The following is a 14560-nucleotide window of genomic DNA, read 5'->3' as shown; positions in this document are numbered from 1 at the left end:
CTCAGAGCCTCTCGCTGGGCCAGGGCATTGCCCCTGACCGCTGGTGGCAATGGCAGAGGCCATGGCCTGGGGCTTCTAAAAGAGGCTGGACCTGGGAGAGGCAAGAAAGGCTTGTAGTTGTGGCTACTCTTGGCCCTCCTGCCCGAGCTTCCTTCTTGGCCCAGCTGCATGGGCACAGCCAAGATTCCCTGGGGGTGGGGTACGGGCAGGAACAGCAGCTGCCGTCACAGCGACTGTGGCCCCTTGAGAGGATCTGGGGGGTGTCCTGGGCCACGTGGGCCAGGGTGGCCCCTGGAGAGGATCTGGGGGGTGTCTCAACCCATGTAGCCCAGAGTGGCCTGAGAGGGCTGGGGTGTCTCCATGAGGTGGGTGTGTAGCGAGGCCTCTGGTGTCGAGTCCATGTGGGGAGTGGAAGTCAGCCTGTGTCATGGTGCCTGGTACTGCAGACCTTGGACAGCCCGGAACTCAGGACCATCGTCCATGACCTGTTGACCACAGTGGAGGAGCTGTGTGACCAGAACGAGTTCCACGGGTCTCAGGAGAGATACTTTGAACTGGTGGAGAGATGTGCGGACCAGAGGCCTGTGAGACCCCCTCCTGCGTGGGGCCTTTGGGTTTGGCTGGTGGGGAGGGGCTGGGTGCTGGGTGAAGTGCAGCTTTCTGAGCCTCAGAAGCTAAGGGCCAGGTGGGCACCTGCTTTCCAGGTTTCTGCACTCGGTCAGGGAAGGCTGCCAGGGCGCTGGTGGGCAGAGCGCGTGTTTGCTAACAAGCTCGGTGCTAGCCCACGCGTCAGTTTCCTCCCACCTGTGTGGAGGAAGCTTCCATCCGACTCCATGGAGTCCTGTGGCTCCCAGGCGGCCTCAGTCATTTTGCCAGGAACGCTTAGCTTAGGGCCCAGTGGTTTGGACACAAGTCTCGCCCGCTGCCAGGAGTGCCTTTGTGTCTGGGCTGTGGGCTGCAGGCTGTGAGGCGGCTGGGCTCTGACAGCAAACCAGCCTCTCGATCAGCAGCCCAGTGTGGAGAAGGAGAGCGCCAGAGGGGCAGAGGGGCAACACTGGCTCTTCTTTTGACAGGAGTCCTCCCTCCTGAACCTGATCTCCTACAGAGCGCAGTCCATCCACCCGGCCAAGGACGGCTGGATTCAGAACCTGCAGGCGCTGATGGAGAGATTCTTCAGGTGGGGGGTCCTCTGTAGCCTTGCCTGGCACCCGGAGCCTGGCCCTGTCTCTGTCTGGGGCCCACCCGGGCTGGGTCTCAGGATGCCCGATGAGCAGGGCCCTGCTCTCTGCCTCTGGAGAGCCCTGGCTCTGGGTGAGCAGGTTATAGCTTGCTTTCCAGTCCAGCACGACGGGTCCTCTCATAACGCCACTGGGCTCCCTGTTTTGGGGGAGACGCTCCCTGGGAGGCAGAGCTCTTTGCCCTGTGTGCCTGGCTGCAGGAGGACCCAGAGTCGGGCTGGCCTGCGCCAGGCAGACAGGCTGGTGTGGGGCTGTGGCCAGGCACTCCCCACCCGCCCCAGCAGGCTGCTGTCCCGCAGGAGCGAGTCCCGAGGCGCCGTGCGCATCAAGGTGCTGGACGTGCTGTCGTTCGTGCTGCTCATCAACAGGCAGTTCTATGAGGTGCGTGTCCAGGGCGGCTGCAGCTGGGGGCCCAGGACTGTTTCTCCGTGGGGCGGGCTGTCTCCGCTGTGCACATGCTCCCGCAGAGCCGGGCTCTGCCTGGGACTTCGATCTTGGCCGGACCCTCTGCAGCCCCGAGCGTGGTCTGTTTACCCCTGTTCATTCACTGGCTTGCTCGTCCTGGGTGCCTCTGCCAGGCCTTGACATGTGGCCAAGTAGCAAGGAAGGCACAGTGCCTGCCCTCAGGGAGCTCCGGCCGGGTTGTCACCGAGCACAGGATCCTCTTAAGAATTCTGTTCGCCGAGCGCGGTGGCTCAAGCCTGTAATCCCAGCACTTTGGGAGGCCGAGGCGGGCGGATCACGAGGTCAGGAGCTCGAGACCATCCTGGCTAACACGGTGAAACCCTGTCTCTACTAAAAATACAAAAAATTAGCCGGGCGTATTGGCGGGCGCCTGTAGTCCCAGCTACTCGGGAGGCTGAGGCAGGAGAATGGCGTGAACCCGGGAGGCGGAGATTGTGGTGAAGCCAAGATCGTGCCACTGCACTCCAGCCTGGGGAACAGAAAAGACTCCGTCTCAAAAAAAAAAAAAAAGAATTCTGTTCGAGGCCGGGCGCGGTGGCTCAGGCTTGTAATCCCAGCACTTTGGGAGGCCGAGGCGGGCGGATCATGAGGTCAGGAGATCCAGACCACGGTGAAACCCCGTCTCTACTAAAAATACAAAAAATTAGCCGGGCGTGGTGGCGGGCGCCTGTAGTCCCAGCTACTGGGAGAGGCTGAGGCTGGAGAATGGCGTGAACCTGGGAGGCGGAGCTTGCAGTGAGCCGAGATGGCGCCACTGCACTCCAGCCTGGGCGACAGAGCGAGACTCCCTCTCAAAAAAAAAAAAAAGAAAAAAAAGAAAAGAAAATTATGTTCGAGTTCGTTTAGACCAGTCTTGCGTGGGGGCGCTGTCTTCCGTTTCTGTCATGACGTTCAGCCTGTGCACCTGCCTGATCGCCAGCCCTGCGTGCTCTCTCCTCTGCGCACTCTCCCTCTCCACTCCCTCCTCTGGGAGCTCTGTGGCCCCAGGCCCACCTTCCTTGAGAGACACCTGTGTGCCTGCTAGTCACACCCCTTTCCCAGGAGGTGCAGCTTAGGCTCTGAGGCTGTCCCTTCCCACCGCACCCCTCCCTGCAGCCTCGCAGTCCTGCCCTCCTGAGAGCTGCCCACTCTGCTCCTCTCCCCAGCGTCCACTCTCCTTGAATTGCCCTTTGCTGGGCATTGCAGTCCCGCTTTCTGTCTGAGGGAGCTAAGGTCCTCCCGGAAGTTCCTCTGGGTCCTCTGGCTTCTCTCATCAGGGCTGGTCTTGTCCTGGTCTCTTCCTGTGGAACTTTTTATCTGCTTCTGTGAAAACTCACGCTGTTCCCAGCACAGCACGCACCCACACGCATACTCATGCATGCACAGGCACACACGTGCACATGCCCACGCGTGTACACAGCCACACGCACCCTCACGCACACACGCACAGCACCATGTGGGAGGGGTTCTCGGCTGTGACAGTGAAGGACAGGGCCTCACCTTGGCTGCTCCTTGTGAGTCGTGGGCCCCGTGCCTGTGCTGGGCCGCCCTGCGGTGCTCACCAGCCTTCTGAACGAGGAACTGGACAGGATTCCTGGGAAAGGGCCCCGGGGTCTCTGAGTCGCGCTCAGCGGGTGCTTGTGCTCCCTGCCCAGCTGTGCTGAAGTCCGGAGGGACATGTCCGCTGCTTCTGGGTCGGTTCCTGAGGAATTGGAAGTGTCATGAGATGTGGTGCTCATTGGCCTCCCTTGTGCCTGTGCAGGAGGAGCTGATTAACTCAGTGGTCATCTCACAGCTCTCCCACATCCCCGAGGATAAAGACCACCAGGTCCGAAAGCTGGCTACCCAGTTGCTGGTGGACCTGGCAGAGGGCTGCCACACACACTACTTCAACAGCCTGCTGGACATCATCGAGAAGGTGAGAGCCGTTGCACCCAGGGCCGGGTGCTAGGGTGCCAGAGCTCCATGGGCAGAAATGGCCTCTGGGCCCTCTGTCCTCTTCTTCGAGTGACCAGATGGCTGTGTCTGTAGGTGAGGCTCCCCTCCCTGCAGGATGGGTGTCCCGAGGCCTGTGCAGGGCCTGCCACTGCTGGGTTTGTGTCCTGACTGAAAGTCCTAGACATGGGTGTCCCGTCACACTCTGGAGCAGCTGGGCTGGGCCTCCATGACCGACGCTGGAGCCCAGACCTGGGGCCGGGGCTTTGGCCTGCTGTCCTCCCTGCCCAGCCAACAGCTTGCTCCTGATTTTCAGATGCATTTTGGTTTCTGCACAGTCAGTCGGGTATAAAAGACATCTTTGCTTTTGAGAAATAAAGATGAAGGCCGGGCCCAGTGGCTCATGCCTGTAATCCCAGCCTTCTGGGAGGCTGAGGTGGGTGGATTGCTTGAGCTCAGGAGTTCTAGACCAGCCTGGCCAACATGGTGAAATCCTGACTGTAACTAAAAATATAAAAATTAGCCACACGTGGTGGCAGGTGCCTGCAATCCCAGCTGCTCCGGAGGCTGAGGCAGGACAATCGCTTGAACCTAGGAGGTGAAGGTTGCAGTGAGCCAAGATTCTGCCACTGCACTACAGCCTGGACGACAGAGCAAGACTCTGTCTCAAAAAGAAAAAAAAAAGTGCCGGGCACGGTGGCTCATGCCTGTAATCCCAGCACTTTGGGAGGCTGAGGCGGGCGGATCATGAGGTCAGGAGATCAAGACCATCCTGGCTAACACGGTGAAACCCCGTCTCTACTAAAAATACAAAAAATTAGCCGGGTGCGATGGTGGGCGCCTATAGTCCCAGCTACTGGGGAGGCTGAGGCAGGAGAATGGCGTGAGCCCGGGAGGCAGAGTTTGCAGTGAGCTGGGATCGTGCCACTGCACTCCAGCCTGGGCGACAGAGCAAGACTCGGTTTCAAAAAAAAAAAGGTGTTTGTGGTAGAAAGTGTTCTCACGGCTACTGCCTCAGAGAACCATGAGCCTGTGTGTAAGTCCTGGCCTTCTCTTCAAAGGTGATGGCTCGCTCCCTCTCCGCACCCCCAGAGCTAGAAGAAAGGGATGTGGCTGCGTACTCGGCCTCCTTGGAGGATGTGAAGACAGCCGTCCTGGGGCTTCTGGTCATCCTTCAGGTGGGTGTTCTGCATGAGGGCTCTGCTCCCGGGGCGCGCATGGCGAGCGTCCACCAGCTGCATCTGCGCTGTGTTGGAGTCTGTTCCCCAGCGGGACCTGCACCCTCCCTGGATTTGCTGAGGGTGCAGTGGTCCCAGCAGGCAGCGGAACCTTCCTCCTGCTCTTGTGGAGGGATGGAAGGAGGTTCCATTGCTTGCCTCTCCTGGTCACAGCAGGGATGTGAGAGGCCCTGTTCTATGCCCTGACCAGAGCCTGTCTCTGTGGTCCTGAGTCAGGGCTGGAACCATGTACCATCCTCAGCATGGCACTTGCCCTCGGCGCCCAGCACAGCACCTGGGAAGTAAAGGTGGCCCTCCATTCCCGCCCTGCAGTCCATTTAATATTTGCAGCTGTTTTGTTGAGATTTAATTCACATATCATGCAATTTACCCATTCACAGTGAACAGTTCAGTGGTTTTCAGTAAATTCACAGAGCTCTGCAGCCATCCCCACAGTGAGCTTGAGAACCTCCTGAGCATGCCAGTAGCACACGCTCCCACCCCCCGTTGCCCTTTAGCCCGGGTACCATCAAGCTGCTTCCTGTGTCTGTGGATTTGCCTACTCTCAACATTTCATGGAAGTGGAGTCACACAAAATTCATCCATAAGATGCTGGATGGTAGAACAGTTTCCTGTCTCATGACTGGATTGTTCCAGCCAGTGCCATGCGTCCAGGCCCATCCAGGTTGTGTCAGCTGTTGGTGCTCCCCTGCTTTTCATGGCTGAGTAGTATTCCCTCATCTGGAAGGAGCACATTTTGTCTATCTGCTCCTCCATTGGTGGACCTCTGGTCTGTGTCCGCCTTGCGGCTGCGGTGAGTGGTGCTGCTGTGAACCTTCTACGAGGGCTTCGCGGGGTCTGCATTTTCACTTCTGGTCTGCACCTAGGAGTGGATTGCTGGGCCCTAGGTTTAGTCTGCATTAGATGTTTCGAGGCGATACCAGGCTGTTTTCCGCTGGTGCTGTGCCATTTTCCATCCACTCGAGCAGCATGTAAGGGTTCTGATTTACCTTTTTTTTTTTTTTATACAGTCTCACTCAGTCACCCAGGCTGGAGTGGAGTGCAGTGGTGTGATCTTGGCTCACTCCAACCTTCGCTTCCTGGGTTCAGGCGATTCTCCTACCTCAGCCTCCTGAGTATCTGGGATTACAGGCACCTGCCAACATGCTCGGCTAATTTTTTGCATTATTAGTAGAAACTGGGTTTCACCATGTTGGCCAGGCTAGTCTTAAACTCCTGACCTCAGGTGATCCTCCTGCCTTGGCCTTCCTAAGTACTGGGATTACAGGTGTGAGCCACCGCGTCCGGCCTGCCTCTAGTTTTCAAAGCCTCACAGCATCACTTATGTGTGACTGTCAGTGTCAGTATCATGTAAAATATAATGTGTGAATCAGTTTGCTCAAAAGCTCGTCCTTAAGATGTTGGATGGTAGAACAATTTCGTGTCATGTTTATATGTCATGGGTTTTTATTTCTTGCCATGGAAGTTTAAAGTGATGATTGATTTTTTTATTATTAATTTTTTGAGACAAGATCCCACTCTGTCGCCCAGGCTGGGGTGCAGTGCTGTGATCATAGCTCAATGCAGCCTCGAACTCCTGTGATCAAGTGATCGTCCTGCCTCGGCTTCCCAAGTAGCTGGGACCATAGGCACACGTCACCACACCTGGCTGATTTTTTCATTTTTTGTAGATACGGGGTCTTGCTATGTTGCCCAGGCTGGCATCAACCTCCTGGCCTCAAGCAGTTCTCCCACCATAGCCTCCCAAAGTGCTGGGATTACAGGCATGAGGCACCACACCTGGCTGTGGTGTTTGATTAAAAACCAGGCATCAGCCAGGTGTGGTGGCTCATGCCCGTAATCCTAGCACTTTGGGAGGCTGAGGTGGGTGGATCACCTGAGGTTGGGAGTTCAAGACCAGCCTGACCAACATAGAGAAACCCCATCTTTACTAAAAATACAAAATTAGCCAGGCGTGGTGGTGCATGCCTGTCATCCCAGCTACTCGGGAGGCTGAGGCAGGAGAATCACTTGAACCCATGAGGCAGAGGTTGCAGTGAGCCCAGATCACGCCATTGCACTCCAGCCTAGGCAACAAGAATGAAACAACGTCTCAAAAACAAAACAAAACAAAAACAGGGATCACCTCCTTGGTGTCTCATCCACACGAGCACCATGCTGTTTACTGACTGACTGGGAAGGGGTGTGCTGGGCTGTGGGGGCCTATGGCCTGGAAGAACTGAGAACCTTCCTGCTTCTGCAGAGGGAAGGAAAGAGGTTCTGTTGCCCTTACTTGGAACTCCAGCCCTGGAGGCTTGAGGCTTTGGGCTGCAGAACTGAGATATTTCCTAGTTGAGGCAGAGTCCTGGTTCTGGCTGTTTTCATTTCTTTATTTTTTTGAGACAGAGTCTCACCAGTATGTCACCCAGGCTGGAGTGCAGCAGCACGATCTCACCTCACTGCAACCTCCGCCTCCCAGGTTCAAGCGATTCTCCTGCCTCAGCCTCCTGAGTAGCTGGGACTACAGATGCGCGCCACCACACCTGGCTAATTTTTGTATTTTTAGTAGCGACATGGTTTCACCATGTTGGCCAGGCTGGTCTTGATCTCCTGACCTCCAGTGATCCACCCCCCCCAGACTCCCAAAGTGTTGGGATTACAGGCGTCAGTCATCGTGCCTGGCCTGTGTTCATTTCTTTTGTTATAATTGAAAAGTAACATAGTTGACTCTTGAACAGTATGGGGCTGGGAGCGCCAGCCCCTGTGCAGGTGAAAATCCTCATCTAACTTTTAACTCCCCAGAAACTTTACCAACAGCCCTCTGTTGACTAGAAGCCTTGCCGATAACAAACAGTCGATTAACGTACAGCTCGTGTGTTTTATGTATTCTGTGTTTTTACAGTGAAGTAAGCTAGAGAAAAGCAAATGCTATTAAGATGCTAGGCATGGTGGCTCACACCTGTAATCCTGGCACTTTGGGAGGCTGAGGTGGGCGGATCATGAGGCCAGGAGTTCGAGACCAGCCTGGCCAACATGGTGAAACCCCGTCTCTACTAAAAATACAAAAATTAGCTGGATGTGGTGGCGCACACCTGTAATCCCAGCTACTCGGGAGGCTGAGGCCGGAGAATCACTTGAACCTGGGAGGTGGAGGTTGCAGTGACCTGAGATTGCACCACGGCACTCCAGGCTGGGAGACAGAGCAAGACTCTGTCTCAAAAAAAAAAAAAAAAAAAAAAATCGTAAGGAAGAGAAAATACATTTCCTATTCCTTAAGTGGAAGTAGCTCATCACCAAGGTCTTCTTTCTTGTCATCCTCATGTTGAGGGGACTGAGGAGGAAGGAGAGGAGACACATGGTCTTGCTCTCTCGGGTGGGAGAGGTGGAAGAAATTGGCATATAAGTGACCCATGAAGGCCAGCCTCGTGCTGTTCAAGGGTCAGAGAGTTTGCATAATGGACACGGTGACAAGTTTGATTCCTCCTTTCCTGCCTGCCCAGTGGACCTGGCAGGGCGGCAGCTTCTGCTGGTCCCATGTGGCCTTCCTGGAGTGGGGGGTGCTAGGCACTGTGTGAACCCCCACCTCCACCTCTTTTTTGTCCAAGGAAGGGATATTGCTTTTATGTCATAATATTTTGAGACGAGGAGAAACTGTTAATCATTTAATCATCTTTTTTTTTGAGATGGAGTCTCTCTGTGTCACCCCAGCTGGAGTGCAGTGGCACGATCTTGGTTCACTGCAACCTCCGCCTCCTGGTTTCAAGTGATTGTCCTGCCTCAGCCTCCCGAGTAGCTAGGATTTACAGGCATGCACCACCACACCTGGCTAATTTTTTTTTTTTTTTTGAGACAGAGTCTTCCTCTGCCACTCAGGCTGGAGTGCAGTGGTGTGATCTCGGCTCACTGCAAGCTCCGCCTCCCGGGTTCACACCATTCTCCTGCCTCAGCCTCCCAAGTAGCTGGGACTACAGGTGCCCGCTACCATGCCCAGCTAATTTTTTTGTGTTTTTAGTAGAGACAGGGTTTCACCATGTTAGCCAGGATGGTCTTGATCTCCTGACCTCATAATCCGCCCGCCTCGGCTTCCCAAAATGCTGGGATTATAGGCGTGAGCCACCACACCTGGCCTCAGTCATTTCTTTAAATGATTCTTTAATCATTTAAAGGTGTTAATCATTTCTTTAAAAGAATAACAGTGTAACGACTTACCTCCCGAGTGCCGCGAAGGGTCCCTCAGGCCAGCTCCTGCTGGCCCCGTCCCCAGGGTTGCTAGAGGCACCGGATGCTCTTCACACCTTGTCTCACCTGTCAGGGAGGTGCCGTTGAGCTTTCGGGAGGGGCTACCTACACTTGGGATCGCCCTGCAGCTCACACTCCCTGCCCCATTCTGCCCTGTCTGCCACGCAGCTGGAGCTTCTGCATTGAATGGACTCTTCCTCACCTGTTGATCGCTGCCCTGATGATGAGATGGGCACGAGGTTGGGTTTTACTTTTTGCTGCTGTGGAGAGAGGGCCCTGGTGGTCCTGGGTTTGAAGGTCGTGTGTTTTGAAGCACGCACTCTAGAGAAGCCGTCCCGGCCCCTGCTCCGGGACAAGGGTGCTGTCTGAGGGCTGCGTTTTCACCTCCTGCGCCGTGGTGAGCTGCGTCTTCTCTTTGCAGACCAAGCTGTACACCCTGCCTGCAAGCCACGCCACGCGCGTGTATGAGATGCTGGTCAGCCACATTCAGCTACACTACAAGCACAGCTACACCCTGCCAATCGCGAGCAGCATCCGGCTGCAGGTACGGTGGCTGGGGGTGGGCAGCCAGTTCCTGGGGGCCCAGCCAGGTATCCTCAGCTCGGCAGGTGCAGTTCCCGGAAGCTGCAGAGACGGCCCCAGGATGGGGCCTCAGCTGACCGTCCCTCCTCTGCACCCACTGTGGCCGCAGCCTCCCCAGTCCTGGTGTCCTTCCCTCTGCCTGCAGCACGCATCTGTGGCTTGTCGCTCTAAGCTGCACAGTGGCATAGGTTGGGGCAGAGAAAAGGAAGCATGGTGACTTCCGGGTCAGTGTGTGGCCCTGATGCTCCTGGTGCTGCACAATCTGTGAAGGACCTGCAGCAGAGGGCTGGGCAGGTGGGCAGCACAGGGCAGAGTTGAGAGGGCAGGGCAGGGCTGGAGAGGGCAGGGCTGGGCAGAACAGGGCTGGAGGAGCTGCACTGAGTTTGTGCTGTGGATGTCGGCATCAGGCTGAGCAGAGGTGACTGGGATGGGAGCCCTCCCTCCTAGAGCAGGTGCTCTCTGGGGCCACCCCTGTGGCCTCAGAATCCTGTTCAGCCTGTCGATGGAAGAAGTGGCAGGGCTGGGAGCTGAGCTCCGCTTTCTGGCAGTTGGGGGTGTGTGGTGCTGCCAGAGGAGCGAGGCGCCCATCCCCTCCATCCCAGGCAGGCCCAGCTGTGGTGGTGGACGTCAGGCTCTGTGAGCTCCGAGGCAAGGGAGGGAGGAGGCTGTGGGTGCTGGGCCTCCGATGTCACCAGGACAGAGCCTGTGTCTTGTGTTGGGACGTGGGTGTGTGCACATCAGCAGGTGGCCTTTTCTGAGTGCCCGTGATGCTGGACGCGGGTCCAATCAGGTGGGACGCCGCCTGTCCTGGGCCTGCACGAGCCTGGCTCTGGGTTTCACTGTCCTCTCCCTGACAGGCCTTTGACTTCCTGTTGCTGCTGCGGGCCGACTCACTGCACCGCCTCGGCCTGCCCAACAAGGATGGAGTCGTGCGGTTCAGCCCCTACTGCGTGTGCGACTACATGTACGTGGGACTGCCCCATGGCCCATGAGGCTCAGGGCGTCAGAGGCTCTGGGGCCGTGGTGGCGCTGGTTGCAAGTCTGGGGGATGTCCCAGGGTCGGGAGGAACCAAGTCTGTTCTGTTCCTACTGCGCGGACTTGGCCTCAGCTGCTTCTCTTGCTTCTGCAGGGAGCCAGAGAGAGGCTCTGAGAAGAAGACCAGCGGCCCCCTTTCTCCTCCCACAGGGCCGCCTGGCCCGGCGCCTGCAGGCCCGGCTGTGCGGCTGGGCTCCCTTCCCTACTCCCTGCTCTTCCGCGTCCTGCTGCAGTGCTTGAAGCAGGTGAGTGGGGCTGGGCAGGGACCATTCGTCCCACGTTGGGCCAGGAGGACAGGGAGCCGCCACCTGCCTACTGGGCCTCCCTCCCTGTCTGGCCTGTGGAGGGCAGCCCTCCCTCAGAGCTGAGCCTTCCCCCTTTCCTGAGCAGCTGCAGGGACAGAGGCCTGTGCTGGGCAGGCTCCCCCTGGCTGAGAACGGGACTCCGTGGCCCTTGCCGCTGTCCAGCCACAAGCAGAGCCTCAGTCGCTGAGCTTCCGCCTCTGTCACCAGGGTCCAGAAGGCCCTGTCCTGACGCCTCGTCTCCTCACAGGAGTCTGACTGGAAGGTGCTGAAGCTGGTTCTGGGCAGGCTGCCTGAGTCCCTTCGCTACAAAGTGCTCATCTTTACCTCCCCTTGCAGCGTGGACCAGCTGTGCTCTGCTCTCTGCTCCATGGTAGCGTGGCCGGCCTGGGGTTGGGGTGGGGGACCCAGTAGGGTTCTTCCCCAAAAGACCGCGTGCGAGCCTCTGGGCAGAGTGAGTGAGACCCTTCAGGCTGGGGCTCCATTTCCCTCAGACTCAGCTGCACTCTGGAGCGTAGATTGTGCCTCCGGCAGGGTGGAGGGGTCCCTGCCCCCACTCGCAGCTTTTGGGACTGACGTCAGAGGTCCCCAGCCAAGGGCATGTCACTGAGTGTGGACATCTCCCATCTGTCATTTTCCTAAGTGGGGCTCCCGTGCCATTCACATCACATTCCTGGTGTGTTACTTGGCAGGCACTCCCGCCGCTCTGAAAGGGAGGCCCTTCCTGGGACGGAGGCAAGAAGGCTCCCCAGCCCCTTGGCCCCTTTCCTGGGCCTGCGTTCCCAGGGCCTCCCAGCCCCTCTGGCTACCCATGACCCGGCCGCTGGGGAGGGGTTTCATGCCTGGATTTGGTCATCAGCTTTCAGGCCCAAAGACACTAGAGCGGCTCCGAGGCGCCCCAGAAGGCTTCTCCAGAACTGACCTGCACCTGGCCGTGGTTCCAGTGCTGACAGCATTAATCTCTTACCATAACTACCTGGACAAAACCAAACAGGTAGGAGGTCAGAGCAGGACAGGCGAGCTTGATGGGGCCTGGGATTTGAGGGCCTGGCCCAGGTAGGCCCAACATTTTTCTCATAAACAAGTTTCTGCCAGGCCAGGAATGAGTGAGTTGGCTCTGCTTCCCTGGGTGGCTGCCAGATGCCCAGAGCGGAGGCGTCCGATTCCCTGGTGCTTCTAGCTCTCTCTGGGGCCTGGGAGCCGTCCAGTGTTCCCTGTCCACCCCGGACAGCGTCTCCTCTCTGTAGAGCGTTGCCTGGTTTGTCCCTGCCGTCCCATGGGGCAGGTGGCCATGCCAGTTGGTGGAGCTGGGCTGGTTCTGAGGCGCAGGGCGGGCAGGCCAGGGGCTCTGGCTTCTGCCTCCCTCCACGCCCACCGTCACGTGCCGGAAACTGTCCCTTCACCTGCGACCTGCCTCACGCCCCCTGTCCCAGTCGTATTCCTCCACACCTCTCTTTGACATGGCCCTCTGGGACGAGGAGCTGTTGTCCTAGAGAGTCTGGCCTCCGCTCAGGGCCATGCCTGCCAGGAGATGCTGACTCTGAGGCTCGGCCCATCTGTGCCCCGGGCCTCAGCTTCTGATGGTGGCCCTGTAGGGAGCTGATGTTGGGTTCCCATCCCTCAGGCTCAGCCCCACCCTGTTGGGCCCCTTCAGACCCTCTGAGAGGCTCACTGGGTCCTCATGGGTCTTGCCCCAGGGCATAGCCAGCCTTGCTGGGCTGCAGGTTCTGAAGCCTTACTGGCCCACAGTGTATCCGAGGGGTGAGGCCGGCTTTGGGAAATGGAAGCTGTTCCCGGGGCACTGCCCAGCAGGCCATCTGGCCCCAGGCTCTGCCTGAGCGCCGCTCATCTTCTCTGTCCTCATGGAAGAGACTGCCTAGGGTTGGTGTGGGATCTGGCGGCTTTGCCGCTTCAGGCAGCACTGGCCCTTGCAACAGAGCCAGGCTGTTAAGGGCCCAGAACCAGGGGATGAGAGCCCAGCGTGTGTGGGTTCTGTTGGCCTGTGGGATCGTGTCAGAATGCAACTGACCGGAGCAGTCTGCTGTGCAGAGTCTGCTCGGGTAGCTCAGCGCTGCTGGCTCTGCCCCACAGGCATTCTGGGACTTCCTAAGCCTCAGCTGTTCTCCCGGTGGAGCACTCGAGGTTGGTGAGGGGGAGGCGAGGCTGCCTCTGCTGCGAGCGGGTGGGGCCTGAGGTGTCCTATCTCCTGCAGCGCGAGATGGTCTACTGCCTGGAGCAGGGCCTCATCCACCGCTGTGCCAGCCAGTGCGTCGTGGCCTTGTCCATCTGCAGCGTGGAGATGCCTGACATCATCATTAAGGCACTGCCCGTCCTGGTGGTGAAGCTCACCCACATCTCGGCCACAGCCAGCATGGCCGTCCCACTGCTGGAGTTCCTGTCCAGTGAGTCCCCGCCCTGCCTGCGCATACACCCTTGAGGTTCGGGCTGTGTCACCTGTGCGGGCTTCTCTGGTGCCCTCTCTCAGGACTCCTTGGGGAACCTGGGTGTCTCGCCTTGTGCTGCCTCAGGGCCTGAGCGTCTGTGCCCGGCTGCCATGAGTGCTCTCCCTTCTGGCCTTGAGGGGCGGCTCCTCTCACCCCTCTAGTTTCCAGGTGAACACCCCTCCTTGAAGAAGCCTCTTCCCCACCGAGCAGTGGCCCTCCCCTGGTTCTGGTAGGCCTCCTCTCTGTCCATCACAGCACACGCCACTTCAGGGGGGCTTTGTTCGCTTCCCCGAGACTGTGACTTCAGGAGCGCAGGTGCCTGCCCCTTCCCCTCCCTGCCTAGTGCGCATCTGGGCAGGCCCTCGATGTTTAGATGGCAGAAGGGCACCGCTGGGCCAGCACTTGGTGTAGAGGCTGGAGGGAAGATCGTGTGTACTTTGTGGGCCACATATGGGTCCTGTCAGTCTTTCTGTTTTGTTTATAACCCTTTAGAAGCATAGAAGCCTGGCTGGGCGTGGTGGCTCAGACCTGTAATCCTAGCACTTTAGAAGGCCGAGGTGGGTGGATCACCTGAGGTCAGGAGTTCGAGACCAGCCTGGCCAACCTGTCGAAACCCTGTCTATACTAAAAATACAAAAATTGGCCGGGCATGGTGGCGGGTGCCTGTAGTCCCAGCTACTCAGGAGGCTAAGGCAGGAGAATCTCATGAACCCAGGAGGCGGAGCTTGTAGGGAGCCGAGATCACGCCACTGCACTCCAGCCTGGGCGACAGAGCGAGACACCGTCTCAAAAAAAAAAAGTGAGGCCGGGTGCAGTGGCTCACGCCTGTAATCCCAGCACTTTGGGAGGCCGAGGTGGGCAGATTATGAGGTCAGGAGATCGAGACCATCTGGCGAACACGGTGAAAACCCATCTCTACTAAAAACACAAAAAATTAGCTGGACGTGGTGGCGGGCACCTGTAGTCCCAGCTACTCGGGAGGCTGAGGCAGGAGAATGGCGTGAACCCAGGGGGTGGATCTTGCAGTGAGTCGAGATTGCGCCACTGCACTCCAGCCTGGGCAACAGAGCGAGACTCATCTCAAGAAAAAAAAAAAGAGGTGTGGAAGCCTTTCCTCACGGGT

General features: G+C 57.9%; 1 protein-coding gene across 10 annotated transcripts in view; it reads left to right on the top strand.

Moving 5' to 3' along the window:
• Positions 1 to 14560, top strand: part of LOC115831278 (tuberin) — a 42093-nt gene that overhangs the window by 13853 nt on the left and 13680 nt on the right. For all 10 annotated transcript variants that reach the window (XR_004026801.1, XR_004026800.1, XM_030798951.1 and 7 more), the window contains exons 12-22: positions 447 to 584; positions 1074 to 1177; positions 1538 to 1619; positions 3445 to 3600; positions 4679 to 4795; positions 9495 to 9617; positions 10513 to 10619; positions 10786 to 10936; positions 11244 to 11366; positions 11853 to 11987; positions 13206 to 13395. Coding sequence is in view for 8 of the 10 variants with exons in the window: in XM_030798951.1 (XP_030654811.1) it covers positions 447 to 584; positions 1074 to 1177; positions 1538 to 1619; positions 3445 to 3600; positions 4679 to 4795; positions 9495 to 9617; positions 10513 to 10619; positions 10786 to 10936; positions 11244 to 11366; positions 11853 to 11987; positions 13206 to 13395 (1426 nt within the window). In the remaining 2 variants the exon portion in view is untranslated. The remainder of the gene's footprint in view (positions 1 to 446; positions 585 to 1073; positions 1178 to 1537; positions 1620 to 3444; positions 3601 to 4678; positions 4796 to 9494; positions 9618 to 10512; positions 10620 to 10785; positions 10937 to 11243; positions 11367 to 11852; positions 11988 to 13205; positions 13396 to 14560) is intronic.

Source organism: Nomascus leucogenys, chromosome 18 (assembly GCF_006542625.1).
Source record: "Nomascus leucogenys isolate Asia chromosome 18, Asia_NLE_v1, whole genome shotgun sequence".
NCBI lineage: Eukaryota > Metazoa > Chordata > Mammalia > Primates > Hylobatidae > Nomascus > Nomascus leucogenys.
The sequence above is the reverse complement of the archived record's forward strand: the minus strand, read 5'-3'. Positions and strand labels throughout refer to the sequence as shown.